This window comes from Triturus cristatus, chromosome 2_2 (genome assembly GCF_964204655.1).
Source record: "Triturus cristatus chromosome 2_2, aTriCri1.1, whole genome shotgun sequence".
Classification (NCBI taxonomy): Eukaryota; Metazoa; Chordata; class Amphibia; order Caudata; family Salamandridae; genus Triturus; species Triturus cristatus.
In genome coordinates this window covers 1,228,483,214-1,228,510,844 of record NC_140582.1, presented here as the reverse complement: position 1 = coordinate 1,228,510,844, position 27,631 = coordinate 1,228,483,214, and the positions used below count along the sequence as shown (strand labels likewise).

General features: G+C 48.0%; 1 protein-coding gene across 1 annotated transcript in view; it reads right to left on the bottom strand.

Moving 5' to 3' along the window:
• LOC146863455 (dedicator of cytokinesis protein 2-like) overlaps positions 1-27,631 on the bottom strand; it is a 2,657,619-nt gene that overhangs the window by 252,895 nt on the left and 2,377,093 nt on the right. Inside the window, exons 32-34 of the mRNA XM_085642885.1 lie at positions 26,109-26,209; positions 24,593-24,651; positions 8,429-8,577 (exon numbers count right to left, since the gene is read on the bottom strand). Of these exons, the coding sequence (XP_085499011.1) occupies positions 8,429-8,577; positions 24,593-24,651; positions 26,109-26,209 (309 nt within the window). The remainder of the gene's footprint in view (positions 1-8,428; positions 8,578-24,592; positions 24,652-26,108; positions 26,210-27,631) is intronic.

The following is a 27,631-nucleotide window of genomic DNA, read 5'->3' as shown; positions in this document are numbered from 1 at the left end:
CGGCAAGGTTGTTATAGCGCCAAGATACCTGCAAGGTGAACGCTTGCGCTCTTCTAATGTCTCTTACTTACTTATTCTGAACTGTTACCTCAGGAAGCAATGACCTCAGGAAGCAATGACCTCAGAAAGCCATGACCTCAGAAATCAATGACCTCAGGAAGCAATGACCTCAGGAATCAATGACCTTAGTAAGCAATGACCTCCGGAAGCTACGACCTCAAGAATCAATGACCTCAGGAAGCTATGACCTCAAGAATCAATGACCTCAGGAAGAGATGACCTCAGGAAGCAATGACCTCAGGAATCAATGACCTTTGTAAGCAATGACCTCAGGAAGCTATGACCTCAAGAATCAATGACCTCAGGAAGAGATGACCTCAGGAAGCAATGACCTCAGGAATCAATGACCTTAGTAAGCAATGACCTCAGAAAGCTACGACCTCAAGTATCAATGACCTCAGGAAGCTATGACCTCAAGAATCAATGACCTCAGGAAGCCCACACTCCGCCATCTTGGTCCGCTCATCCTTTCAGACTTTTCTGATGATCTTCCTGTAAATGTTGCAGTGTTTCGACACTCGACACCTCTGCCTGAACCACATAAAGAGCACATCCTCACGGTGCACAGTTGGAAATGTCAATGTAAGGTCTGGCCCGGCGCCAGAGTGATTCAAAGTCCCAGGTGCCTCACTTTTCAGGCGTCATCAGCGCGGATAAAGCCATCTCTGTCTCCTCATGATTAACATGTCCGGAGAGCGGCGTGAAGCGCTCATTCCCCCCTGACAGGAGGTAAAATCAATCCTCTTCCAGGAGAGAAAGATCAGGCGCGCGTCAGAAAGCTAATGTTTGCTCACAGTTGCTAAGCAAGCAGCGGGATCCTTAATGCACCTGTGGAGTGGAGTGGAGTCAGGCGTCGGCCATCTTGGCGACGTGGAGCAGTCTGACTGAAGGCACCTCTGGAATGGCCAATCGCCCCCGCGCAGAGAAGTGCCTTGCGTCCCACTCTAGGAGCTGACGCCATGACTGAAAAGAGGCTCACTGTCTGAGAGCCCACTTCACTCCTTTCTCAGTCCTTTTAAACCACAGGGGGTCTGCTTAGCTGGCTCGTGTGTCATAGCGTGGGATGATAAGGAGGTGGTTTGCACCGCGCAAACTGGGCGCAAACTCAGAGCTGCGCTATACTTGCATGTATGAACATTGTTTTCGAACTGAGGTTACAGTTATAAAATTCAGCATTTCAATGACAGTGAAGCATGTCACTGCCCCACAGTCAAGACAGAGGAGTACATTTGCAAACCAAGAAAGGTTAGAAAAACGAGATCTCATATCTGTTAACTCACCTTAATAAATAATAAATGTAATATATTAAAAAAATAACATACATATTTTAAAATATTTCTATATATATTAACTTAATAATATTAATAAATAATTATTTAATTTAATTATAAATTGTAAGAAACATAATATAAATTATATATACATATATATATCTATATATATATATACATATATATATATAAATACATATATATATACATAAACCTGAAATATAAATATAAAAATAATATATATGTATAATCAATTAAATTATTAAAATTAATATTTATTTGCTAAAAAATATGTTATACTACATTAACTACAACAGTAGGGAAAAAGCGGAGGGGAATAATTTACTATTCCTACTCCAGTGAGTGCAACAGTAGGAAAAGTGTTGGATAGCGAGTGGGTAAAAATGACCATTCCCACTCCAGCAAATGCAACAGTAAGGAAAGTATTAGATAGCGTGGGGGTAAAAATTACTATTCCCACACCAACAAGTGCAACAGTAGGGAAAGTGCTGGATAGCGGAGGTGAATAATTTAGTATTCCCACTCCTGCAAAATAATTAACATTAATTAAGAATTAATTAATTGGTCAAAAATAATTTACCTCCCACCATATTCCTCTATAAACAACACCATCAATATTGTAAAATAATACACAATTAATTAACAATTAATTAATTAATTAATAACAATTAATAAGCAATTTAAAATCCATCAAAAATGTATATATATCACACAATTAACACTACAAAATAACTTTAAATGAATATTATATAAAAAATACAAATGTTATCAAAATTAAATAACTTCCCACCCTACTCCCCTATCAATCCACAACCTACTCCTAAAAAAATTGCACAATTAACATATTTACCAATTAATTATTAAAACATAATATCCAATCAATAACTAATTAATAAAATTTTTTAACACAATTAACAATATAAATATTAACTACGTAAATATTAATTAATAAAATTATGAATGAATTAATTATAATTAAATTACTTCCCACCCATCTCCCCTATAAAACCACAACCCGCCTTTAAACAAATTACACAATTAATATATCTACCAATTAATGATTAATTATTAATAACCAATTAAAAATTAATTAATAACAAATTACCACAATTAACAATATAAATTATTAAATACAAACATATTAATTAATACAATTATTAATGAATTAATTTTAATTAAATTACTTACCACCCTATTCCCCTAGAAACCCACAACCCGCTACGGAACTAAAACACAATATATATATTTTTTAATTATTAACTTCTAAAAAATTATTAATATATTATAATTAAATTACTTTCCACCGTATTCCCCTATAACTCCACGACCCACTACAGAACTAAAATACGCAAAAATTAATTACCATAAAATTAATTACTTGTAAAAATTTCAAATACATATTAGAAAAATAAGCTATACTTTTAACACATATACTAACATACAGAACACCCCAATAAAATCAATATTATAAACAACGATATTTTTACTTATGATATTAATAACTTCGATATTAAGAAAAACGATATTTCTTATCGGCATGACGATATTCTTGTTGATGATATTCTTGGAGGTCGATATTCTGTCACATGGAAATTTAAACATCGATATTATGGCATATCGATATTTAAAACTCGATATTATGTCTGCATACCGACCAAAACATCCTGCTTAGGACCATGGAAGTATTGGGTGTCACTGGAACAGTCCTGAAGTGGGTAAAATCTTTTATTTTCAGAAGATAACACATGGTGACACTTCCCCTGTACTCTTAGAGGGCATACATCAGCTGTGTGGTCCTACAATGGTGACTCCTCTTGCTCTTTCTGTTGAACATGCACCAGCAGCCCCTGCCCAACTGTTTCACCAAGCAGGGGAATGTTTTATGTGTTATGTTATGTTGATTTGTATAGTGCACTAATCACCCGAGTTAGGGGCCTATTAGGATGTCCGCCCACCACCCTAGCGGTGCAGGGACCGTCCGCTAGTGGTGCGGTGGTCCCACACCGGCAATTAGGATGCCACCGCCACCGTGGGGGTGGAATCCTCTATTCCCAGCATCACATGCTGGGAATGCAGGTTGTGCATTGTCATGCACAAGGTGACAAGCACCGCGCGATGCCTGCCACCTTGTCTGCGACAATGTAGGGGGTACCATAGGTATCCCCCATGTGCACCCCCCACACCTCCAATACCCTAGTGGCCCGCAACGTGCCCCCGTAAGCAAACTCCGCATGGCTTTCCATGGTGGGGTCTCCGCCATGAAAAGCCCTGCACCGTTGCCCATGCTAATATGGATGGCGGTGTCTCCCAGACACCCCCAACATATCCATCCCCTTTTCCGCCCGGTCGACTGGTCGACCGGTGGAAAACTGGCGGATGGTCTTTCCGTCTGCTGGGCTCCCCCCGCCATACTAATATGGCGGGGGAAATGGGTGACGGGCGGGTATGATGTAGGGCAGATCGCCACCACCATGCGGGTGGTGGTGATCCGCCCTACATCATAATAGACCACTTAGTATCCAAGCGCTTGGGCAAGGTGTGTAGGTGTGTGGTTCCAAGGTGCTTATAAGGTGAGCCAGGTTTTCAGCTTCTTGCAGAACCCAAGATGTCAGACGAAGGCTCTGCTGTGTTGAGCGCAGTCGTTCTATGACTTGTATATGATATAGGAGAATGAACGACCTCCAGTTTTGCTTTTGCAGATGCAGGGAGTGTGTGTGAGTGAGGGAGGCAGAGCATAGGTGTCTGGTAAGTTGGTGAAAGTGTGTGCGGCTGTTCAGGTATTCTGGTCCTGTGTTGTGGGTGCAGCATGTGAGGTCGAGGTTCTGGATGGCCTGGAGTCTGTGAAGGAGTTGTTTGGAGATTCCGACATAGAGAGTGTTGACGCGGTCCAGCATGCTGGTGATAAATGCTTGGGTGACGGTCCATCTGGTCTTATGAGGCAACTATTTGAAGATCTCTGAAGCATGCGTAGGCTGTGGAAGCAGCAGGTGCACACTACGTTGACTTGAGCCGTCATGTTGAGGTTGTCATCTAGGATGATCTCTAGATTTCTTGCGTGGTCTGTGGGTGTGGGTGTTGGTCCCAGCTCCAACGATCACCAGGTGGAATCCCATGAAGAGGCCTTGTTGCCAAAGACCTGTAACTGTCTTGCTTGAGTTGAGCTTTAGGCAGCTGGTTCGCATCCAGTCTGCTACCATGGTGCTACAGTTGGTGAAGTTGGTTCTGGTGGTGGTTGTTTTGTCCACCAGGGAGAGAATGATTTGGGTGTCATCGGCATAGGAGATGACGGTGATGTCTTGCGATCGAATGATGTTGGTGAGTGCTGTCATGTAAATGTTGAAAGAGGGGGGTGAGGGATGATCCCTGTGGGACGCTGAATATCCCTTTCTTGGTCTCTAATGTGAAGGGTGGCAGCCTGAGCCTTTGGGGTCTTCCCATGAGGAAGGGACAGATCCATTTGAGACCAGATCCTTGTAGGCCAAGCTCATGGGGTCTTCTGATGAGGGTGTTGTTGGAAACAATGTTGAAGGCAGCGGACAGGTCAAACAGGATGAGGTTCGCTCTTTCTCCTCTGTCCAGGGTGTTTTTAATGTCATTGGCCGCCGTGGTGAGTGCTATTTAGGTGCTGTAGTTCTTTCCTAATCGTGATTGTGTGTTGTCTAGAAGATGGTGAAGTTCTAGGTGGGTTGTGAGTTGCTTATTAATGGCCTTCTGAATCACTTTGGCGGGATAGGGGAGCAGGGAGATGGGTCGAAGTTGCTCAGTTGATTTGGGTGGGCTATGCGAGGGGGTTGTTTTCTGCAAGTTTCCATTCATCCCGGAAAGTGGCAGACATGAAGGAGGTGTCGATGATGTGGGACAGAGTGGTGCCGATTGGTGATGTTCCAAGGTTGTGGATGTGGTGGGGCATCGGTTCGTTAGGACCCCTGAGTGGATGTCCTGCACGATTGCCGCGGTGTTGTTTCTGGAGAGGGTGTGACCGTCTTCGTTGGTGGTGAGTAGGTTAGCAATGAGTTCTTTGGGGTTGGGTTGGTGTGAGAAGTTGCTGTAGATGTTTGTGTGGAAGAAGTTGGAACGGTTGGTGCAGGGTTGCTGGGAGGCAGCGATGTTGTTGACAGTGGATGAGGTGGAGGTGAAATCTTTAACGATCAAGACCTCCTGGCAGCTGTTGGAGCTTCCTTCGATGCGGTTCACTTGTGTTATTGTCTTGTGTATGCTAATGAATCTCAGTTTATCTTTCACCTATCTAGTGCGCAAGAGTCTCACGATCACAACACAAGATCTTTCAGAGAGGCCCTTATCATTGTCTGGGTTTGGACCCACCTTAAACTGAGATCTTAATTATCTTGGTTTCATCGGTCAGCGATTAGGACACACCCTTTTGGCCAGATACACTGGGAGGGCCCCCAGTAACAGCCCCCTGTCCCTGGAAGTCCAATCCATGAACAGGGTCTGCACCTGTTCCGCCCCCTTCTTCTTCTAGAAAGTTTCTGTGGCTGCAGCGATCCCTCTTTGAATATGTCATATATATATAGTATACTGCTGCAGTATATCATATATAGTGAACGCTGTCTTCAAGTTGCCTCTTGACTTTATTCATTCAAAGACCCTTATATCTCGAGGTAAAATCCTACATCAGCTGCAACTTGCTCAGACTGCTTTGGCATCAGGGCTTACAAAAAGTGCAGAAGATCACACATGCTGCCAGTCCTGCGATCTCTACACTTGCTACCCACTCAGTCTTGTGTAGTGTTTAAGGACCTTACAACTGTCCATAAAGCCCTGCACCTCACATCAGCCCCCTTCTGACCAAGACATGCTCTTTCAATCAGCCATAACCCCCCGCCCCCCTCCGGCCCCCCCCCCCAGACCATCCGACAAACCCTTGCTTGGCACAACTAGGACCCGAGAGGCCCTTATGGAGATAACTTTAGCTCCAGCAGCTGCTAAACTATGGAACACTCTCCGAGTGAGTTTCAAACAGAAACTCACCTGCTCTCTTAAAGACCTATTACAAAGCCAGCCTGGCTTGAATAAATGTAAATATCTTTGGGTCTTCCCAGTCACTGTCAGTATATAATATTGTGTCTTCTTAAGGTGCCAAGAAGCATCGGTGTATGAGCGCTCTACAAATGAATGATAACAAAACATAACGTAACGTTAGTGATGAAGGACAGTGCTAAGGGGGGGGGGGGGGCTCTGTTCAGAGAAGCATTGATAATAATGCAGAGGGCCTCAGACTGAGCCTGCTCGGGGCGAGCATTATCAATAATTCACTCTGCTGACCCTCAGCTTCCAACCTGCTCCAAACACATGATTAATTCATCTGTAGGGTCCAACCTGCCCCCATGTGGCGCCCCGACGCTTTACAAGGGGCAACGGGTGAGATCCAGGGTTAAATACAGCGGAAAGAAAGGAAGATTCGATCTTTAAATTGGAAATAAAAAGTATATGAAAAAGCAAACACCTGCCAGAAACTGGAACATATAGTAACAAACTGCAGGAGGAAGCCCGTAAACCCGGTAGAGACCGGGGCAATGGTGTGTAACGTACTGGAAGAGCAGCGGCGGAGGCTGAAGGAGACTGGCAGCCTTACTGACCCACTGATGACGAATACCTGTTTATATACCTGTGTAAGGACCTGTGCACTTATCCAGCGAACTATAAACCATTAGTTCTGAATATCCATGCCGAGCCTGCGGTGCAGCCTACCTTCGACTGCAGCAGTGACAGCTGGCGGGGCTGACTCTGAGGTTCAGTCTCTTTGGACCTCCAATAGCTGATCCTGACTTCAAACATACACAGGATTACATCACTAATCCCACACCAAGCTGTGAACCTCTACTCTGGCCTCCAGCGGAAGTAACTTCTCACGCTAATCCTGAGGTCCAAATGGTCCGGCCCCATAGCTAGTGTGTCAGCAGGTACACTCCGGTGTCCGACCCCATAGCTAGTGTCGCAGTAGGTACACTTGCGTCCGACCCCTTAGCTAGTGTGGCATAGGTACGCTCCGGCCTACGACCCCATAGCTAGTGTGTCAGCCAGAGACATCTTACGAATTTTGGGGGCCCTGGGCCAAGCGTATTTTGGGGCCCCTGTTCTGAATAGCTTTGAATTTATACCCCAATATCTGCTCCTTCACGCCGTCTTTGGACAGGTCACTGACCGTGCACAGGCACCCGCGTCCAAATTCTAAATGTGTTGACATCTAAAATTCAGGGATAGTGATGTGTTTTTTCTATATTTTTAACACAGCATCAGCTCACTATTATTACTGCAAATAATCTCTGTGACACCCTCCCATCTCTCATATCCTGTTTTGATCTAAAAGAAACTTTTTTATTTATGTTGCATAAAACCCAAACATACTTTCTCTGTAAATTGTCAGTAATAGACTCTGGTACATCACCCAAATTAAAAAATAAATTAAAGGAAAACAATATCTTAAATAATCTATTTAAGAACTATTAAAGGACATCAGGGCAAAACTTTCTGCAGAACAGATCTGGCTCAATCAGGGGCCCCCTGAAATTCTGGGGCCCTGGGCCAGAGCCCACTTTGCCCATGCCTTAAAACGTCTCTGGTGTCAGCAGGTACACTCCGGCGTCCGACTCCATAGCTAGTGTGTGAGAGGGTACACTCCGGCCTCCGACCCCATAGCCAGTGTGTCAGCGGGTACACTCCGGCCTCCGACCCCATAGCCAGTGTGTCAGCAGGTACACTCCGGCGTAAGACCCCATAGCTAGTGTGTGAGAGGGTACACTCCGGCATCCAACCCCATAGCTAGTGTGGCAGTGGGTACACTCCGGCCTCCGACCCCATAGCTAGTGTGGCAGTAAGTACACTCCAGCGTCCGACCCCATAGCTAGTGTGTCAGCGGGTACACTCCGGCGTCCGACCCCACAGCTAGTGTGTGAGTGGGTACACTCCGGCCTCCGACCCCATAGCTAGTGTGTGAGTGGGTACACTCCAGCCTCCGACTCCACAGCTAGTGTGTGAGTGGGTACACTCCAGCCTCCGAGCCCATAGCTAGTGTGTCAGCGGGTCCACTCCGGCCTCCATGGGTGTGACCTTACCGTACTGAACTTCCGGGTCATCTGGTACTCAACGAGCATCATGTCAAAGAAGATGGGGATGGTGGATTTTCTCAGCTCCACTTCTGGTACCAAAGTCATCTCCAAGATGGGCCCCACCATGCTGGGGATGAACTCGATCTTGTGCTGCCCTGGAAAACAAGCAAATTTACGTGATTTTTTAATAAAATAAATCATTTCTACAAGGCAATTCCCATTGCTGGTGTTTAACTTACCAAAGCAAGTGACTCTGTTAACTATGAATTAAATCACCTTAATTAAAAGGGGGGCATATACTCAAATCTAGTTTCTTAACTTTAATGCCTTATTTATATCAAATTTACCAATCCAACATCTCTCCATTTATTTAATTCCGAACTTTTGGTGGCATTTGTTTTACTCATTTTATCTTCCATTTTGTGATCTGCTTTAAACTTCAGGAAGTGACATCAGAGGAGACCAGAAAGTGTTGTCTGCAGATTTGCTACGCTGCAAAAGTGCAATGACATTTTTGCATTTTTTTTTTACTTTCCACTGACAAGACAATTTCAATTTGGTGTTATACACAGCCTGTAGATTCTCTCTGCCTGATTTAGATCTTGGATATCCTGTCCCGCATAATATAATAGGATATAATGGGATTTATATTTGACGGTAACCCAGGATATCCATCACCGTTGTGATGGTAACCCAGGATATCCGTCACCGTTGTGATGGTAACCCAGGCTTTCAGTCACTGTTTCACCGTTGTGATGGTAACCCAGGATATCAGTCACCGTTTCACCGTTGTGATGGTAACCCAGGATATCGGCCACCGTTGTGACGGAGTAACCCAGGATATCCGTCACCGTTGTGATGGTAACCCAGGCTTTCAGTCACCGTTTCACCGTTGTGATGGTAACCCAGGATATCAGTCACCGTTTCACCGTTGTGATGGTAACCCAGGATATCGGTCACCGTTGTGACGGAGTAACCCAGGATATCCGTCACCGTTGTGATGGTAACCCAGGATATCAGTCACCGTTTCACCGTTGTGATGGTAACCCAGGATATCGGTCACCGTTGTGACGGAGTAACCCAGGATATCCGTCACCGTTGTGATGGTAACCCAGGATATCAGTCACCGTTTCACCGTTGTGATGGTAACCCAGGATATCGGTCACCGTTGTGACGGAGTAACCCAGGATATCCGTCACCGTTGTGATGGTAACCCAGGATATCAGTCACCGTTTCACCGTTGTGATGGTAACCCAGGATATCAGTCACCGTTGTGACGGAGTAACCCAGGATATCGGTCACCGTTGTGACGGAGTAACCCAGGATATCCGTCACCGTTGTGATGGTAACCCAGGATATCAGTCACCGTTTCACCGTTTCACCGTTGTGATGGTAACCCAGGATATCGGTCACCGTTGTGACGGAGTAACCCAGGATATCCGTCACCGTTGTGATGGTAACCCAGGATATCAGTCACCGTTTCACCGTTGTGATGGTAACCCAGGATATCAGTCACCGTTGTGACGGAGTAACCCAGGATATCGGTCACCTTTGTGACGGAGTAACCCAGGATATCCGTCACCGTTGTGATGGTAACCCAGGATGTCAGTCACCGTTTCACCGTTGTGACAGAGTAACCCGTCCACCAAGATCTAAACCAGGCTCTTAATTCTAGACTCGCTTTGAGATTCACAGGTTCGGGATTCACAGGTTCGGGATTCACAGGTTCGGGATTCACAGGTTCAGAGCAGATCACAGAACGGAGGCATCTTGTGATGGAGCCTTAATTAGGAAACACAGAAGTTCAGCTTTAATATTAGGAAACAAGATGTCTTCTTAAAGTGGGCGCCAGCTCGGGGCCCATTGGATGCGAGTGCATCATTAAACACAGCTTAATGTTGTGGGAAACAGAGGCAAGAGTTGTTAAATGCTGTTTATTGTTAATTGATTGGTGGTTAATGGGCGTTTATTGCAACTCGCAGACAATGCTGAACGTGTCCTTGAAGGTCTGTTTGCCTTGACACCGGAACAGAGACAGCTGCTGCTGTGCGGTCTGTGCGGTGCTTTAGTGCTGTGAAGAGAACGTGTTCGGTGCTTCATCTGCAAAAAGAACAACTGATGGACAGAGGATGAACAATGGCAGACATTCACTCGCGCTCTTTGACATTGCACAGCATTCTGTCAATCAGTTGTTCTTTTTGCAGTGCTTAATTTGAGCCGGTGGTTGCCGGTGGGGGCTGCCTGCACCCATTTTGGAGGACAAGCACCGATTTTGTGTTCATCAGAAACTCCCGACAACAAGAAGTGAAAATCACAAGTGGAAAAAGTAGGACGAGAAATGCCCCGGTTACTTACTGGTAATCTTCATTACTCCGAGTATAGTCTTCCTCGCCACATGACTAACGAAGTGAGCTTCAGCTCCACACCAGAACCCTCCAAAGCAAAAAAAGTTAGCCTCCCATCCCTTCCCAATATGGCCGACCCATTACACCCTTGACCCCTATAAGAGGCGGGCCGGCCCAACCCTCCAGCCTAAAACTACCAAGCATAAACATGAAGTCGATACCCAGACAGGGAGGGAGGGAAGGAAACTCATGTGGCGCAGAAGACTATACTTGGAGTAATGAAGATTACCAGTAAGTGACTGGGGCATTACCTCCTCGTAAGTCTTCCTCGCCACATGACTAACGAAGTGAGCACATACCAAATCCAAGCGGCTTCATGGAAACTCACAAGAAACCAACGGACCAGAAGGGGATGCCAACGAGGCAGGCAAACCCAAAAGACCAGACGACTGGAAGGACCACCCAAGAGAGAGCCAACCACGAGCAGGAGGAATCACCCTGGGACAGAGAGACACTGGGAGGGCCGAGAACCCGGACCCCTGGGACCCGTAGGGCCAGTAGAAAATCTGCCCGAACCGACCACAGAAGAAGGACAGAGAATGCACGGAACCAGATTGCACAGGGCTAAAAGCAACAACAACAGGCCCAGAACAGAAAGCAGAAAGCCGGTTCAAACACACCAAGACCGCCCAACGGACAGCCAAAAGCGAGAGGGGAGAAAACACCCAAACGCCGGAACCGAGGAAACAGAGGGCAACCCCACCACAGTGACCCAAAAAAAAGCCACAGCAATAAAGAGATGTAGACCGACCAAAACACAGCAACACCGCACGGTGGACCAACAACAGCAAGATAGTCGAATCCACCTAGGACCGAAACAGCAGAACCAGGCGCAATCAAGACAGACTGGTAGGAGCCGCAAGAACCAATGGAGGTGCAGAAAGGAACCCAGCACGCCAACCGAACAACACCTAAAAATAAAGGTCACCAAAAAACCAGCAAGTAAGGAGATAAACAGGTGGGACATGGACCCCAGTCGCCAAAAGGACCCCCCGGAAGGGAGCGCAAAACCAATGAGAGAACCCCGGCAGGCACAAGGCAAAACAGACCCATGAAGCCGCAGGAATGGCCCGGCCCCCAAGGGAACCCAACCGGCCAACAGCGGAAAGCCTATAAGGCCATCCATGGAGCCCGAAGAGCGGAAGGGACCAGGCCCAAGGCCAAGCCACAAGAAATGAAGTGAAGACCAACCAGGGGCCACTATGCACAAGAAAGCAAATAGAACCTGGTATGGAGGGGAACGCAGCACGGAGGAGCGAGATCGCCCAGCACAGGGGCCAAGCAAACTATCCCAGTAACGTTCCACCAGTAGTAAGCGAGCCGCTACAAAAAAAAATATCCTTTGTGGCACGCAAAGCAGCAGCACAAATTGTGCTGAAACCCAGGAATGAACCAGGGATCTTCAGATGCTCAGCCCAATGCTCTCCCAACTGAGCCAATTCGGCCAGCTGTCGAAGCGAGCACCCAGGTGACCATACAGCCAGCCAACAACCAGGCCCAACCCAGCCGAACCACGGAGAGCCGACAGATACAGGAGCGTACAGGGAGGGAAGGCCGCAGGCAGAAAACACCAAAGGTGAGAAGGACAGAAGAGCCGGGTGAAATGAGCCCGAGCAAGGGAAACACCTCCAGGGAGCCAACCCGAGCCGGCAGGCCCCTGTACCCCAAACCAGGGACAGAGAAGAAGAGGAAGCAAAAATCCGCACCAGAAGAGTAGGGCCCTGCCTGGGGAAGGAGAACCGGGAAAAACCAGCACTCCCGGACCAAACAAAGAACTGTGCAAACACATTCCACTGTGGGAAGTACCGAAAGCAGTGGCAGGATACAAACCCGCGTCCTGAGCGAGCCGAGCCCCCAGAAGCACAATACGTACCAGTGAGCCAAAGCTCTGGGGAACAACACCCGTAGCAGCAGAAACCAAGGGAGAAGCACCCAGGCGAGCACCTACCAACAGGTCAAACGCCCTGACCAGGCCAAAAAAGCCCAGAAGCCACATAAGCAAAGAGACCAGGGGAAAGCGCAAAGCTGGGAGCCCGGATGAGAAGGTAGACAGAGCCACCACCGGGGATTCAAAAGGAAACCGGAACAAAGTGACCCAGCCAAGGACAGCACAACTGTGCCAAAAAACCAAAGGGGCAAACCCAGTAACCCCCCAGAGAACGAGGCAGGCGAAAAACCGTCCAGAAAAGAAACAAGAAGCACCCGTAGGGCAGGGGCAAACCCCAGACAAGCCAAGGAATGGCCAACAGAGGGCAGACGAGAAACCCGCCAGAAGGGTACCAACTAACAAAGTACAGACCGGTAACCCAAGCACGCCCCACAGGATGGCAAAGGCTGCCACCCAGGAAGGGGAGACCAGAACAAGAAGACCACCGGCCGCACCAGTAGACAGGGTGGGGAGGGAACCACCGGGGCAAGAGAAAGGACCCCCACGGGAACAGGCAAAGCTGTTGAAAAGCACCACATGAACATGTACCACCATGGGAAACTTCGAAAGCACAAGCAGGAAATGAACCCATTAACTGAGTCAGCCTGCACCACCAGAGGTACAAGACCAACCATAGAGCCACAGCTCCTTAGTCAAGGAAAAAGTCCAGAGGCACTGAGACAAACAGGAGGGGGAGGCCCCCAATGGACAGACCGGGAAAGCATCACCAGGCAACAAGGTCCAAATGCACCCAAAACACTCCCCGTGGAAGGACCCCACCAAGGGAGACAACCTCAACACGAACAGCCGGGGGGGCCACACGAAACCAGCCGAAGGGGGAAGGCCAAAGGACCATAGCACGTCGGACACAGGCAGGGGAGCTTAACAACCGACAACCGGTGACCACTGGAGCGGCCCGGCAGAGGGCAGGTCCCATGGAACCGAGACAGAGGCCACCCCGGATGGGAGGAAAAGCAACAGAAGGCCCCCAACAGAGCCCCAATCCCCAAGAAGCGAGGAGAAGCATGACAAAATGGGGGCGCAAGAGCCTCCTGCCGAGCCAGGGAGCAGGAGGAGGAGGGGGCGCCATGGCCGCAGCCCCAGACAGGAAAGGGCAAGCCCTCCAGGAGCAGAAACAGAAGCAAGAACCCACATAGGGAGCACCGAAGCAGCCCAGAGAAGGACAGACAGGAGCCCGCCCCCATCAGACACGCAGCAGCCCACAGCCCCCGGAATCACCAGGAGGAAGACCAACCAGGGACTAACCAGGCGAGACCCCGCACAAACAAATGAGAGCAGGATGGACGGACCGCAGGCCCGAAGCCACGATGTATGTGCTGCCATCAGCACGGACAAGAATGTCAAATGGTACAGCTCCACTATTACGTGTGTATAACTACCCGATGGAACCCATCATGACAACCCCAGAACCAAGACAGATTGAGGAAATACATGGAAAGCCCCAATGTTGTGTCCTGCAGTGCACGCTACAGTGCACATACGGCAGTACAAAACAGCCAAAACGACCAGCTGGTGCCAAACAAAAAAGATGATGATAACCAAAGTAGTTTGTAGAAGACCTACGTACAGAAAACACCAATTCGTAATGTGGAGCAGAGGCAGGATTCGAGCCCTGGCCTGTGTGAGCCGGAGCCACCAGAAGCATAAGAACAAACCGTGAGAGCTCAAGTGACACTGCACGCACAGCGCATCGAAGCAGGTCCGTCAACACCCGGGAAAATGGTGGAAAACAATGATATATCCACACACAGATTGGATACTGTAACCACCAAGAATCAATGAAAGCCGCCAGGCAAACACACACAAACTGCGGCAACGGGAGACCGAAACCACATCAGTAACAACACATACATCTGTATAAAAACAAACATTTGCAATGCAATAGGTCTTGCCTTTGGGAACCTATATGTATTTAGCTATGCAGCACATTAGCCTGGGTGCTGAACATCTACTGTTCTTTAAAATGGTGGGAGAGTAAGCAATAAAACTGCGTGACACGCCAGGTATGGGAACACATGGAGAGAAATATTGCCTTTCAGCGGGAAATGGTATGGTCCAAAGCTCTGTTTTTAATAGAAAATCAGGGCCTTCGGTGGTCATATCACTGAAAATACAAGATTTGGAAAAAATATTTTTGTCTACGGGTGCTCGTGGAAGACAATTTCTATGGACTGGAATCTAGAGCATGCGAAAGTCGTTCTGGTATTTTACTGACCTCTGCTGGTTGTTTTCAATCAAGACAAATAGTGGCAGTTGAACAGAAAAAAAACAGTCCTTAAGCGGAAGCAGACAAGTCCTAGGGCTGATCTCCAGAGCCCACATAGTAAATACGTATATAATAAGTATATACTAAAGTATATACAAGAGGTCTCGAATGCTCGACCTAAACACACAATGGGGAAAAGGGAGGATGAGAAAGACTTAAGTACCGTCACAAAGGGAGACAGCAGGAAACAGCAAGAGGAATAAACGAGCCAAGGGTGTCAGGTCCTGGATTAAAGAGGCCTGGGGTCGTTTCAATTCTAGAGAGCCCTGGTATTCTGCCCGCCGACATTTATTTAATAGGGCTTTCTAGCAGAGCTTTGGGCACCGGTACTCATTATTTGACAAATTGGGCACTGACACATCTGAAAAATACTTTTCCTTCGATGATGCACACAGCACTCATCCCACTGTGGCGCAGTGCTTTCCTATTCACATTCCACTCGCAGGCTCCCGCACCCCACGTGTGGAAGTGCTTCGGGCTCGAGCTCTGACCAACTTGCTCCTTTAATGGACTGTAATGGAAGTGAAGTTCCTTGTGCGCTGCAGGGCTCGGGGTCTACTGATCCAGTGTCCTGGTGGGAGAAACACACAGCGGCTGAAGAACGAGGCAGGAAATGTGGAAATTACCCGAGAGCATAGCTGCCAAGGTTTGAGATTGCTATGTGTGACATTTTCATAATTTCTGTGTAATTATGAGTGCCATTAGAACCACTATGAGTGACACTTTTCTCACCAGCAAAATCAACCAATAAAAGATGAGGGAAACATAAATATCAGAAATTTGACCCATTTGAGCAACGAGAAACTCTGAGATCTTAAAACTGCTGCAGATTCATGTGGTGGCTGAGCCATAATTACAACAAAATTATCAAAATATCATACATAGCAATCTGAAACCTTTGCAGATATGAAAGAGGGCGAGCATCACTTCACATGACACAGCATTGAAGACCATGCCCATACTTCTGTTCTTGACACCGAGTCTTGTTTACGTAAATATTTCATAAAAGTGATAGGAAATATGTGTTTTGTTCTATTGCTATTTTATTGCTTCTCTTGTACAATGCTGATCATATAATGAACTTGTGAATTTTAGTTGGCATAATGTATTGACTAATAAGAATAAAAAGGCAGAAGCAATGCCAATTAGATAAAAATAAAAGAAAAGGAGCATGGTAAAACAAGGAGAATAAAACAAATCACTTTTACCAGGTGGTGTTTGTTGTCCAAGACGAGGACGTGCAAAAAATGTATGTGATGGGAAAAGGTTTTTCAATTGGAGTGGAGTGAACTAAGTTGGTAAAGCTGTCACTACAGGGGCCACCTTATTCATAACCGAATGCTGTAAGCAGGAAAGTAAGACTTGTGAAGTATCTACTAATATTAGCCTCAGATGTACCCACAAGGAAAAAAAAAAAGCGGACAGCTAGAAAGCAGGTCACATGGCTCCGCTAAGAATTAACAGTAAAAGGAGCAAGGACTTGTTTTTATACTGCAGAACCACCAAACAGGGTGTGAGAGGCCCTAACACAGAGCCCAGCAGCCTCGGGCATATAGCGTACATCAATTGGAGTCAGCTGACTCGCGGACTACGGCTGGCGCAGTTAGCAGTGTCATGACAGCATGATGCTGGGCAAGCCTCAGGAGAGGCTGGGAGATACACACAGTGGTCACAGCAGGCTGTATTATTTCAAAATGGAACATCAGTGAAGTGAGCAGTCCAGGGTTCTGGCGCACCACAGCTACACAATTCACTTATTTGAATGAGTCAATAAACTAAGATAAGAGAACTGTACTCTGTAGCAAAGAGAAACCTTTTAAGTCATCTTTAAAACATACTTACTACATATTTGGTATGCTGTGGGTTTTAGAACAGGCTGCGCACGGTTCACACTGCAGCAGAGCCTCCCTTCCTCCTGCAGAGCACATCTTCTTGCCTGCACTGTGACCTCGGAAATGTCTGGGCGCCCCAAGAGATTGTCACATATAGGAGACTGGTCGGGCCACGAGAGATAGGAGACACGTTTATACTCAGCAAGGAATGTTCGAGTACTTAAATCTCAGATTTTTTTTAAATCAAATCCCGGATGTTTATTTTCCAGTGTAAAAAACACTTAAACCGCTCTTTTTAACGAATGGATAAACCTTTCCTCTTGAAGCAATATCGTGATCAGAACAAGAGGACAATACTCCCTGGGGCGCACAATTGACAACGTCTGAAATCAGTTCTTAAGTGGGTTGGATTGCTGAATTTTACTTAGCCCACATGTATGGAAATAGAGAATTTTCAGATTCTGCAGCGTACATTGAAATGATGGCTCTGAGATGGACAGTTTGATTGTCTTGAAAATAAATTGCTGCGAAGTTATTTTGTTTGGAGGTCTGCTGCCCTCTTGTGGCCTCTGTCGGCACTGACATTAGCGCGGTGAATAAGGAAAAGCAGGAGAGCATACATTTTCTTTCGTCTAATTGCTGAACCGCTGATATTGTCTCATCTACAGGGTAGGTTATATAATGTCGTGACCCTAAATCACTGTGTGAAACAGATTAGAGTAATACCAACAAGCATTGGCAATGCAATAGGACTCGCATTTACGCAAGACCTATTGCATTGCAAATAGCAATGTGTGCGGGCGACGAGGCACGAAGGGGGGCGGTGGCGAGAAGGCATCGTACTGCGGGGGAACAGGAAGAAAGTAGTCTGTGCTGTGAAGGGGCCAGTAGCCGTGGAAGGACACAAATGACTGACATGGCTGTTATGGGGAGGGACTAACAAGCTTAAAACCAATCGGAAGACAGCATTTAGAACCAAAGCCAATGAAGAAGATGGGCCGGAGAGTGGGGGAGCTTCCACAAAGCTTCCACACTACAGTGTATACTGGTGCCTCGCAAAGCGATGGCAGCGCATTCACGCTGCAACGCTAGGTGAGACCTAAGAAGAAGAAAGTAGTCTGTGCTGTGAAGGGGCCAGAAGCCGTGGAAGAACACAAAGGACTGACATGGATGTTATGAGGAGGGACTAACAAGCTTAAAACCAATCAAAAGGCAGAATTTAGAACCTAAGCCAATGCAGAATGTGGGCCGGAGAGTGGGCGGAGCTTCCACAAAGCTTCCACACTATAGTGTATACTGCATGCCTCGCAAAGCGATGGCAGCGCATTCGTGCTGCAACACTAGGCGAGACCTAAACACACTCCCAGAGTATGTAGTACCCCTGGGAGCAGCTCTGTGTCCCCATGCACAATAATCCCCTATGTGAACAACAGCCTGACAACACAAACTGGGCCTGGCTTGACCGGCCACCAAACCCCAGCTGCGGAAAAGGGAGGGGGAAGGGCAAGGGAAGTCCATAAGTGCCCCGGAAACATAGAGACCTGCAAAATCAAAGGAAACCCAGTCCCAATCACGGAGGCCAGATCCAAACACTCCGCAACAGGGAAAAAGGCTTTGACACCCAGCCCAGGGCTACACCCCATGAACACCATGGCAGAGGCAGGCGGGAACAGAAAATCCGCAGCTAGGAGCATAGCTACTCACTGAGCCATCCAGTCGGCCGTCCACCAAACCGAGTCAACAGCGTGCCTACACAGGAAACCAGCATCCCGACAGAGAGCCCAGCCCCTGTGGGAGAAGAGCCGCGCGGGAAGCCCCACGGAGGATGGACCACAACGCTGCAGAGAGCAGCACCACGCCCCTTAGGAAGACCCTCAGGAGAGGTCAGAGGACCGTAGAAGAGGCACGAAAAAGAACAAGCATGCACCGGGAACAGCTCTTGCCCTGGTGTCAAGAAGGTTAGACCTACGAGCTCCGAGCATGTACAAGGCAGCGCACTCCATAAAGCGACCCAGCAGATTGAGCAACAGTGCAACAAGTACACCAGGCAACACACACACTGCAATAAAGTCCAATGCCCAAAGGGAAACAAAGCCCGGCTGTAGCCTGCCAACCACTTGTGACCAAAACAGTGTCTTCCTCAGCGAGACCCCCGTGGACCACGGAGATGCCATCAGGAATATGGGGGCGAGGCAGGGAACCGCAGAACGGACCGCCGGGCCCTCCAAATTTCAAAAGCCAGTGAAAGTCACCCAGTCGAACCGGACCCTCCCTAAACAAGCATTGGCATAGCCAATAGGTCTCGCCTTTGGGACCTTATAAGTGTTTAGCCATGCAACAGTTGCATAACTAAATACTTATAAGGTCCCAAAAGCGAGACCTATTGGATATGCCAAGCGGCCATGCGGCCGCGAAAGTGAAAGTAAATCGCGGTAAAGCACGGTGCGCGCGCCTGCACACATGCACTGTAGCTCTAGGCTGGCCTGGTAGCACTTTTTGGAGCCCTCACAATAAGTCTCGCCAGACCAGCGCATGTGCTGGGTCAGGCGAGACCTAAAAACGGCACCTCCCATGCAGGGTCGCCCCTCCCCAGAGACGGAACACTAGGGACTCGGGGAAGCCCACCTGCCCGCAAACACACCAAATGTGGAAACAACCCCAGATCAAGGGAGCAACCGCCGGAAGGCCCAGGCACAAACAAAGGCCCCCCACAGTGCCTACATGGACGGTGTCAGAATGGGCCGCTAGACAGAGCCGCAGGCCACCCCGGCTACCCCCCTGTTAACCCTTGGTTCACTAGGGCAAAGCTTAACCGGCCCTGACAAGAACCGAGGAAGGAAGGGGAAGAAGGGCCCTAGATCCCACAGGCCCGCTAGAGCAGGACCACCTACCCAGGACCCATGTTCCTGCTACAGCAGGAACCACTTACCTGAAACACGCTCTGGAGAAACTGTAGCGCAGAACCAAAAAAACAGGCTGGAGGGTTGGGTCGGCCCGCCTCTTATAGGGGTCAAGGGTGTCATGGGTCGGCCATATTGGGAAGGGATGGGAGGCACCGGAGGCTAACTTTTTTGCTTTGGAGGGTTCTGGTGTGGAGCTGAAGCTCACTTCGTTAGTCATGTGGCGAGGAAGACTTACGAGGAGGTAATACGGAAACACAAAGGGAGAAAGGAGACAGCTACGAGAGGGAGGTAAGTTGGCCGGGAGGGTCTGTTGAGGGATTACAGAGGCCTGAGGTGGATTCAGGCCTAGGCAGCCTTGATACTCGGCACGCTGAAATTTAAGAGTGCTGGACGATCTTCTGAGCAGCGTGTTGTGCACCGGCTCACCTTGTTTTACAAATTAAGCACTGCATGTGTTTCATAGGTCCCTTGTCTCTTCGGACCTTTACAATGAATTCCAGAAGCATTTACTGAACACTTTGCATCTTGCTGTGGGTAGAGTTCATCAGTGAAGAGCCATTTTATATAACATAACAACAAGTAGACACAAACAAGAAGACACTTTGGACTCTGCATAAAGACGGAACCATCCCTGCCGGGGTGACACAGGACTGAAGACACACCTGCATTCCTTCAACCCCGCTTTGAATGCCTAAACACACATTTGCTCATCCTACGCAGAAGACACGAGGACTGACCATGCTAGTGCGATGCATTCAGACTATTAGGGGCACAAGTATCAAGTTAGGCAATTGCGATTCCTTAATAGCGATTATTAAGGAATCGCTATTAAGGAATCGCAATTGCCTATGCATGTAGGTTTGGCAAAAATATTTGCGATTCCTACACATTTCTTTATTGTGAATCCCAAATTGCGATTCGCATTTAAGGAATGCCTTCCCATTCATTCCTATGGGCCTAGAGGCCCATAGGAATGAATGGGAAGCCATTCGCAATTTGTGAGTACCAATAGGTACTTGCAAATTGCGAATCCTTTTTGAAGGGTGCTAGGGGGCCTTAAAGGCCACCCTTCTGAACCCCCAAATTTGGCATGTGTGCTCATGTGGCGCACACATATACCCTAAGGGCAGCATACGTTTCCTTATAGAGAGCATTTTCCATGTTTGCACCCAGAGCACCTGCTTTAAGGTGCGTCGTAACTCAAACATGGAAAGTGCGCCCAATCTGTAATACTGGCCCTGGAATGTTTCAACCAACCATGGATTCAGAAGGATTAGCTGGACCCTGTGACCGGTCCGCGACCATGGAAGGCATTCACTCGTGGACCCTAAAACCAGCCTCACATCACTTCCCTGGAGAAGGGTTACTGAGTGGTAAGGGCCACACACCAGTAGCTCCAGGGGTTCCTACTCTCCAGACACTGCAAGATCCCCATGGTGACCCTGGAGTCAGAGTACATCCTCATCCTCACAATGGTGGCTCTGTCGGTAATGGGGGCCACTCGATAAACATTCTGCTGAAGGACCTTGGGGTCGAGGTATTTTGGCGGTTATCGAGCCATGATAGGTCGGTTTATTTACATATTAATTTGCCAACATGTCCCTGTACTATCTTGTACATATTTGTGTAGCGGGATCGTTCTGGTCCCCGAAGGACTCTCTCAGAAAGACGTAAGCATTGGGGTGTGTCTAGGTGTGGTATAATAAAGTTGGTGCTGTATTGTGAAACAATTAACATTCTGAAGAATAAAGGCGTGCGCTACAGAGCTCAGTGTGTGACGTGGTCATTTGCATGTTACTGGGCTGGGGAGGATGCTATAGTGCCTTTGTTGCCATTGGGCAGAGCCAGAACCAATGAACGCAAACCTGGAGCTGGGCTACAATAAACTCAGCATCTGCTTGGTGTCTTGGCTGGTAGCCCGTGGCACAGAGATATAGAGGCCAGCGTGCAGATGGTGGGGTAGCCCCTCCATAGGGCCATTGACGTAGGGCTCTAGGACCGGGTTCTGCAGCACTCCAGAGAGAGGGTCCAGATAGTCCAGTCGGTTCACTTCCATTCATCGAGTGAGTGTGACTGGGGCATCAGCCTGCAGCAGCTAGACCTGTGGGTCCAATCCGCAACAACATGAGGGGGACGTTTCTGGAGGGATTCATGACTGCTGCTCTCCTCGGCTCTGCAAACTCTGTATAGAGCACATTTCTGAAGGTCATGCGAGGATTCTGAAGGTCATATACTGGAATAAGCTTCCCATTCAATTGCGAGAATGTTCTGACTACCTTCACTTTAATAAGCTTCTTAAGACTGCTCATTTTAGTCACTTGCCCCTCAACCCTCTGACAGCAGTGTCCCTTGCGCTGAGATACCCCTTCGGGGGTGATTCAAGCGCATTATAAACCCCCTTATTATATTAATATATCAGATGCTAGCATGCAGCCCGGTCTGGAGGTCACACGTAAGGGACTGTGTCCACTTCGAAGGGACGCGTAGCATTGTGTACCACCGTAGGAGTCTAGTGGCTTAGTGGACTAATTTTTCCACTATAGGGGCTTGTGTTTTATCTCGTGGTCACAGGTTCAAATCCTGGAGGGTCCACTCAGCCTTTCATCCTTCTGATGTTGATCAAACGAGCACCTTTGAGCTGGGAAGCAATAAATATCTGGTATGCAGCACCAAGATACCCTTGGGTGAATGCATGCTTTAGAAATACACGTAATGTTATAAATTGAGTATTGGCAGGCCCATCTAAGGTACTGTCCTCCATTTTGTATTTTGGGTTTTGTGAGGGCACCTCTGGAGCAGAGTGTCAAGATCTTAAGGCCACGTCTAAAGTACTGTGCCTTGCTTATAGGTCCTGGATTGCAGACTGCTAAGTAACACTGGTCAAAATCCTGGAACATCATGGCTTTTGCAGATAGCAGTAATAATTTACATATTTTTTTTAATGGAAGACAGAGGCAAGATCAGTCGATCAATCAATCAGGGATTTATAGAGTGCAATACTCACCCGTGAGGGTCTCAAGGCAAATTCTGAAAGCTCCGAGGTTAACCAAAGAGCCAGGTCTTGAGGTCCTTTCTGAAAGTTTGCAGTGTCGGGCTTCGTCTGATGCTGAGGGGGGAGTTTGTTCAAGGTCTTGGCCGCGATGTAGTAGAAGGATATGCCACCCATTCTGGCTCTATGGATGCGGTGGCCCTTGGCAAGGGCTAGGTCTGCGGAGCAGAGGTTTCTCTTGGGGGCGTGTAGGGAGATGCTATCGTTGAGGTAGTGGGGTCCGGTGTGTGATGAGGGCTTTGTAGGCATGTATGAACAGTTTGACGGTAACTCTCTTTTCAACGGGGAGCTAGTGGAGGTCGTGGAGGTGCTGGGTGATGTGGTCATGTTGTGGTATGCTGAGGAAAAGTCCGGCTGCGGTGTTCTGGATGGTCTGGAGTTTGCGAGGGAGTGTTTAGTTGATTACGGCGTAGAGCGCGTTTCCGTAGTCTAGCCTGCTGGTGATGAGTGCGTGGGTGATGGTCTTCCTGGAGTTCCATTTGAAGGTCTTGTGGAGTATCTGAAGGGTGTTGAAGCATGTGGAGGATGCAGCGTTAATCAGGCGGTTCATGGTGAGTGGGGAGTCGAGCGTGATGCCGAGAATGAGGGCGTGGACCGTGGGAGAGGGTGGGATACCGAGGGCCACCAGGTGTCATCCCATGCGGGAGGGGTGGATCTGAGGAAGAGGACTTCCGTTTTCCCTGAGTTGAGCTTCAGGCAGAATGATAGTGGGCACTAGAGGGCAGAGACATGTCACTCACATCAAGTGTATGACTCTGTCCTTGTGTCCAGCTGCTTTTGGACTTTCACCCCTGTAGCCACAGAAGGACCTTAATGTTATCAATTCTGGTTGCCTTGGGTACCGTGATCCCCGACAGGGAGAAGAGCAGACCCCTGTGGGACCCTGGGCAGAATCCCTGAGACAAGTCATCCAGTCCCATGTGTTTACATGCCAGGGATGTGCTGGTCAGGGTCTCAGACAGACAGCACAGTCTGTGGACCCACCCCGTCCCCAAGATTCCCTTTCCTCCTGCTTGTCTACGATGACATTGTCACAGGTCATGTTACCCTATCCTTAGAACCTGGATGAAAACCAGTTTTCACAATTTATTGTCAGCAAGGCCAAGCCTTTCAATTTTAAGTTGAACTAAGGAACCTGTAGTGTTGTTACAGAAACAAATGTCAACCAATTTATCAAACACTTTATCTCATTTAAAAAAACAAAATAAATAATTACAGAAAAACACGACAAAACTTCTCATGCATGAATAATGCCCTCTTCTAAAACCGAAACATTATTAATAAATCAGAGAGACCCATTTAACACCAGGACAGATTTGTCTATTACTGTGCTTGACTGCTGAGGCCAGGAATGTACCTTTAAGAAAGACAATCACTGGCCTTGAGGCATGAGGACAGACCACCAACTCCTAATTGGGCATTTTTCAGCAAGTGAACAATGTACTTCTCACACGTACAAGAATGACATTTTATTAATGCAATAGAAAATGCATGATAATTGCTGAATCACTGAACAAGGGCAGAATTAAATTGAAGCCGCAGGTGGCCGCCTTTCAAGGAATGACACCCCTTGAGGACCCTGCCATCCATATCGAAACCTACCCTTCTGCTGCGTAGTGTGGAGACGGAATAGTAAATTATACTATTGCAAAGTCCAGCGGCCCCCTAAGGCAAGTCGTTTTCATGACTGGTGTGATACAGACACGTTCTGTAAATGCATGCGGGGTTTCGTCTATGATTGTGGTTTCTATACATTGAGTGTCTTACCCAGGCTGTACCACATGTCACGTATGGCGGATCCAATGGCCTCACGCATGTCTCCATACCTGTGGGATCAAAGAGGAAAGAGTGAGTTTATGTCTTTTATTTCCTCGCCACGTCCATGACAGTCTCCAATGCACTGGCCCATAAGCCAATCATTTACCCACCAACTGGGTCGTCCATCAATCCCTGCAGGCGTAAGCCAGCATCCGAATAGAGCGAAGATGTACTCTCATTCTGAACGCGTCACGTGGAATCACCAGCTGAGATGACACTGATGTTTAAGGCGTAACCTGAAAGACGCCTTTTCAACATTATGGAAAGCTCCACTGCCACACCCTTAAATGCCTTAAGTAATTGAGGCGAAATCGCAGGCACGTGCCGCAAGCCACGGTCCTGGCGGCCCTGGAAGATCATGTCATAATGTTTATATGAGTGTGTGGGGTGGAGGGTGGAGCTAGGTCAGTATAAACCTTCTCTTATTCTTCCTACCTCAGTCCTACCAGAGCAGGGATGCTCTCTATGCTCAGAATTGTCTCCAGATCATATAGAAAATGGAGCAGATCTCCACATCCTCAGAATCCATCACTGGCTTTCAATTTAGGAGCAGAATAAAAAGAAATTGTCATGCATCCCCACTCAATAATCCTGCCTACATACCCTCGACATCATCAACACACTGGAGGTGCTATCTTTCAAACGCTCCCAAAGTCTCACCCTTGAGATCAAGAGAAGTCTCACTCAGCAAGTAGCCTCACCATCACTCCCTGGAGCAGGGGCCACTGCACGGAGCCCATTACCAGCTGAAATAAGAACGGCCCAACCCACCCCGAGAACAGCTCATTCCTTACTAACTGCCGACTGATCTTTCAGAAACACACATCTCATCCATGACTGTCCCCCTCCATTCATCAACCTCTGCTCAGCTGATGAACTGTCTCTTCTCCACCATCTCTTGTGTCCCAAATGCTACGCTTCACCCACAGTTTATTTCTTTAATATCATCCTCACCAATACTGTACTGGTTCTTTTATCTTGATCTAAGTAACATTGAAGTATTTCTCCTTCTTACTGTTCTATGTACAAAACACCGATACCATTGGGCAAAGCATGTTAGGACTCCTAACTTCACTAATACTAAACTGAGAAAAATCCTAATTTTAAGGCTTTTGGTATTCACAGAAGGCATTTAGGAGTCCTAAAGTTAGGAGTCCTAACTTTACTACTACTAAACTGAGAAAAATCCTAATTTTAAGACTTTCGGTATTCACAGAAGGCATTTAGGAGTCCTAAAGTTAGGACTCCTAACTTCTGTGAATACCGAAATGAGTAAGTGCCTTCTGTGAATACCAAAATGAGTAAGTGCCTTCTGTGAATACAAAATGGTAGTAAGTTTAGTGTTTTGTCCTAAGTTAGTTCTGTGAATCGGGCCCACACTGTTTAATGACAGCACACAGGACCGCACAGGATTTCACACTCCCCACCACACCGCCGCTTCAGCACCAACCTCTGGCCCACTTACTTGCAGATGATGGACGTGCGCTTCGCCTGGGAGAAGTTCTCCAGCTGCAGGGACTCCTGAGTCAAGAAGGCCACCGCCAAGTGGAAGTAGTTATTCCAGAGCTGCAATGAACAGACAGGAGGAGGTGAGCAGGACGGTGGCTAGGAGCGAGGGCGCGTGGGCTGCCCCTGCTGGTCATATGATATGTCTCAGGCGTAAATGAAGACGTGAGGGTATCTGGGGGGTCAGAGTGGTGCTTGGGGGTGAATCAGATTGGCAGACATGACAGGCGAGTACGCTAATATTCCAAACTAGCAGGTACTCAGTAACTGGTCCTTAGTCACTGGGTTCTCAATCACTGGTTCCCAATCGCTGCTCCTCAGTCACTGGTCCTCAGTCATGGCCCTCAGTCACTGGGTACTCAGTCACTGGTTCTAAATCACTGCTCCTCAGTCATGGTCCTTAGTTACTGTCCCTCAGTCCCTGGGTCATCAGTCACTGGTCCTCACTCACTGGGTCCTCTGTCACTAGGTCCTCAGTCACTGGCCCTCAGCCCCTGGGGTTTCAGTCAATGGTCCTCAGTCACTTGTCCTCAATCACGGCCCTCAGTCACTGGTCCTCAGTCACTTGTTCTCAATCACTGCACCTCAGTCACTGCTCCTCAGTCATGGTACTCAGTCACTGGGTCCTCAGTCACTGGTTCTCAATCACTGCCCCTCAGGCACTGCTCCTCAGTTATGGTCCTCAGTCACTGGTACCAAGTCATGATCCTCAGTCACTGGTTCTCAATCACTGCTCCTCGGTCACTGGTCCTCAGTCACTGGTCCTCAGTCACTGGGTCCTCTGTCACTAGGTCCTCAGTCACTGGTCCTCAGCCCCTGGGGCTTCAGTCAATGGTCCTCAATCACTGGGTTCTCAGCCACTGCTTCTTAGTCACTTGTCCTCAATCACGGCCCTCAGTCACTGGTCCTCAGTCACTGGTTCTCAATCACTGCACCTCAGTCACTGCTCCTCAGTCATGGTACTCAGTCACTGGGTCCTCAGTCACTGGTTCTCAATCACTGCCCCTCAGTCACTGCTCCTCAGTTATGGTCCTCAGTCACTGGTATCAAAATGATCCTCAGTCACTGGTTCTCAATCACTGCTCCTCGGTCACTGGTCCTCTGTCACTAGGTCCTCAGTCACTGGCCCTCAGCCCCTGGGGCTTCAGTTAATGGTCCTCAATCACTGGGTTCTCAGCCACTGCTTCTTAGTCACTTGTCCTCAATCACGGCCCTCAGTCACTGGTCCTCAGTCACTGGTTCTCAATCACTGCACCTCAGTCACTGCTCCTCAGTCATGGTACTCAGTCACTGGGTCCTCAGTCACTGGTTCTCAATCACTGCACCTCAGTCACTGCTCCTCAGTCATGGTACTCAGTCACTGGGTCCTCAGTCACTGGTTCTCAATCACTGCCCCTCAGTCACTGCTCCTCAGTTATGGTCCTCAGTCACTGGTCCTCAGTCATGATCCTCAGTCATCGGTTCTCAATCACTGTTCCTCAG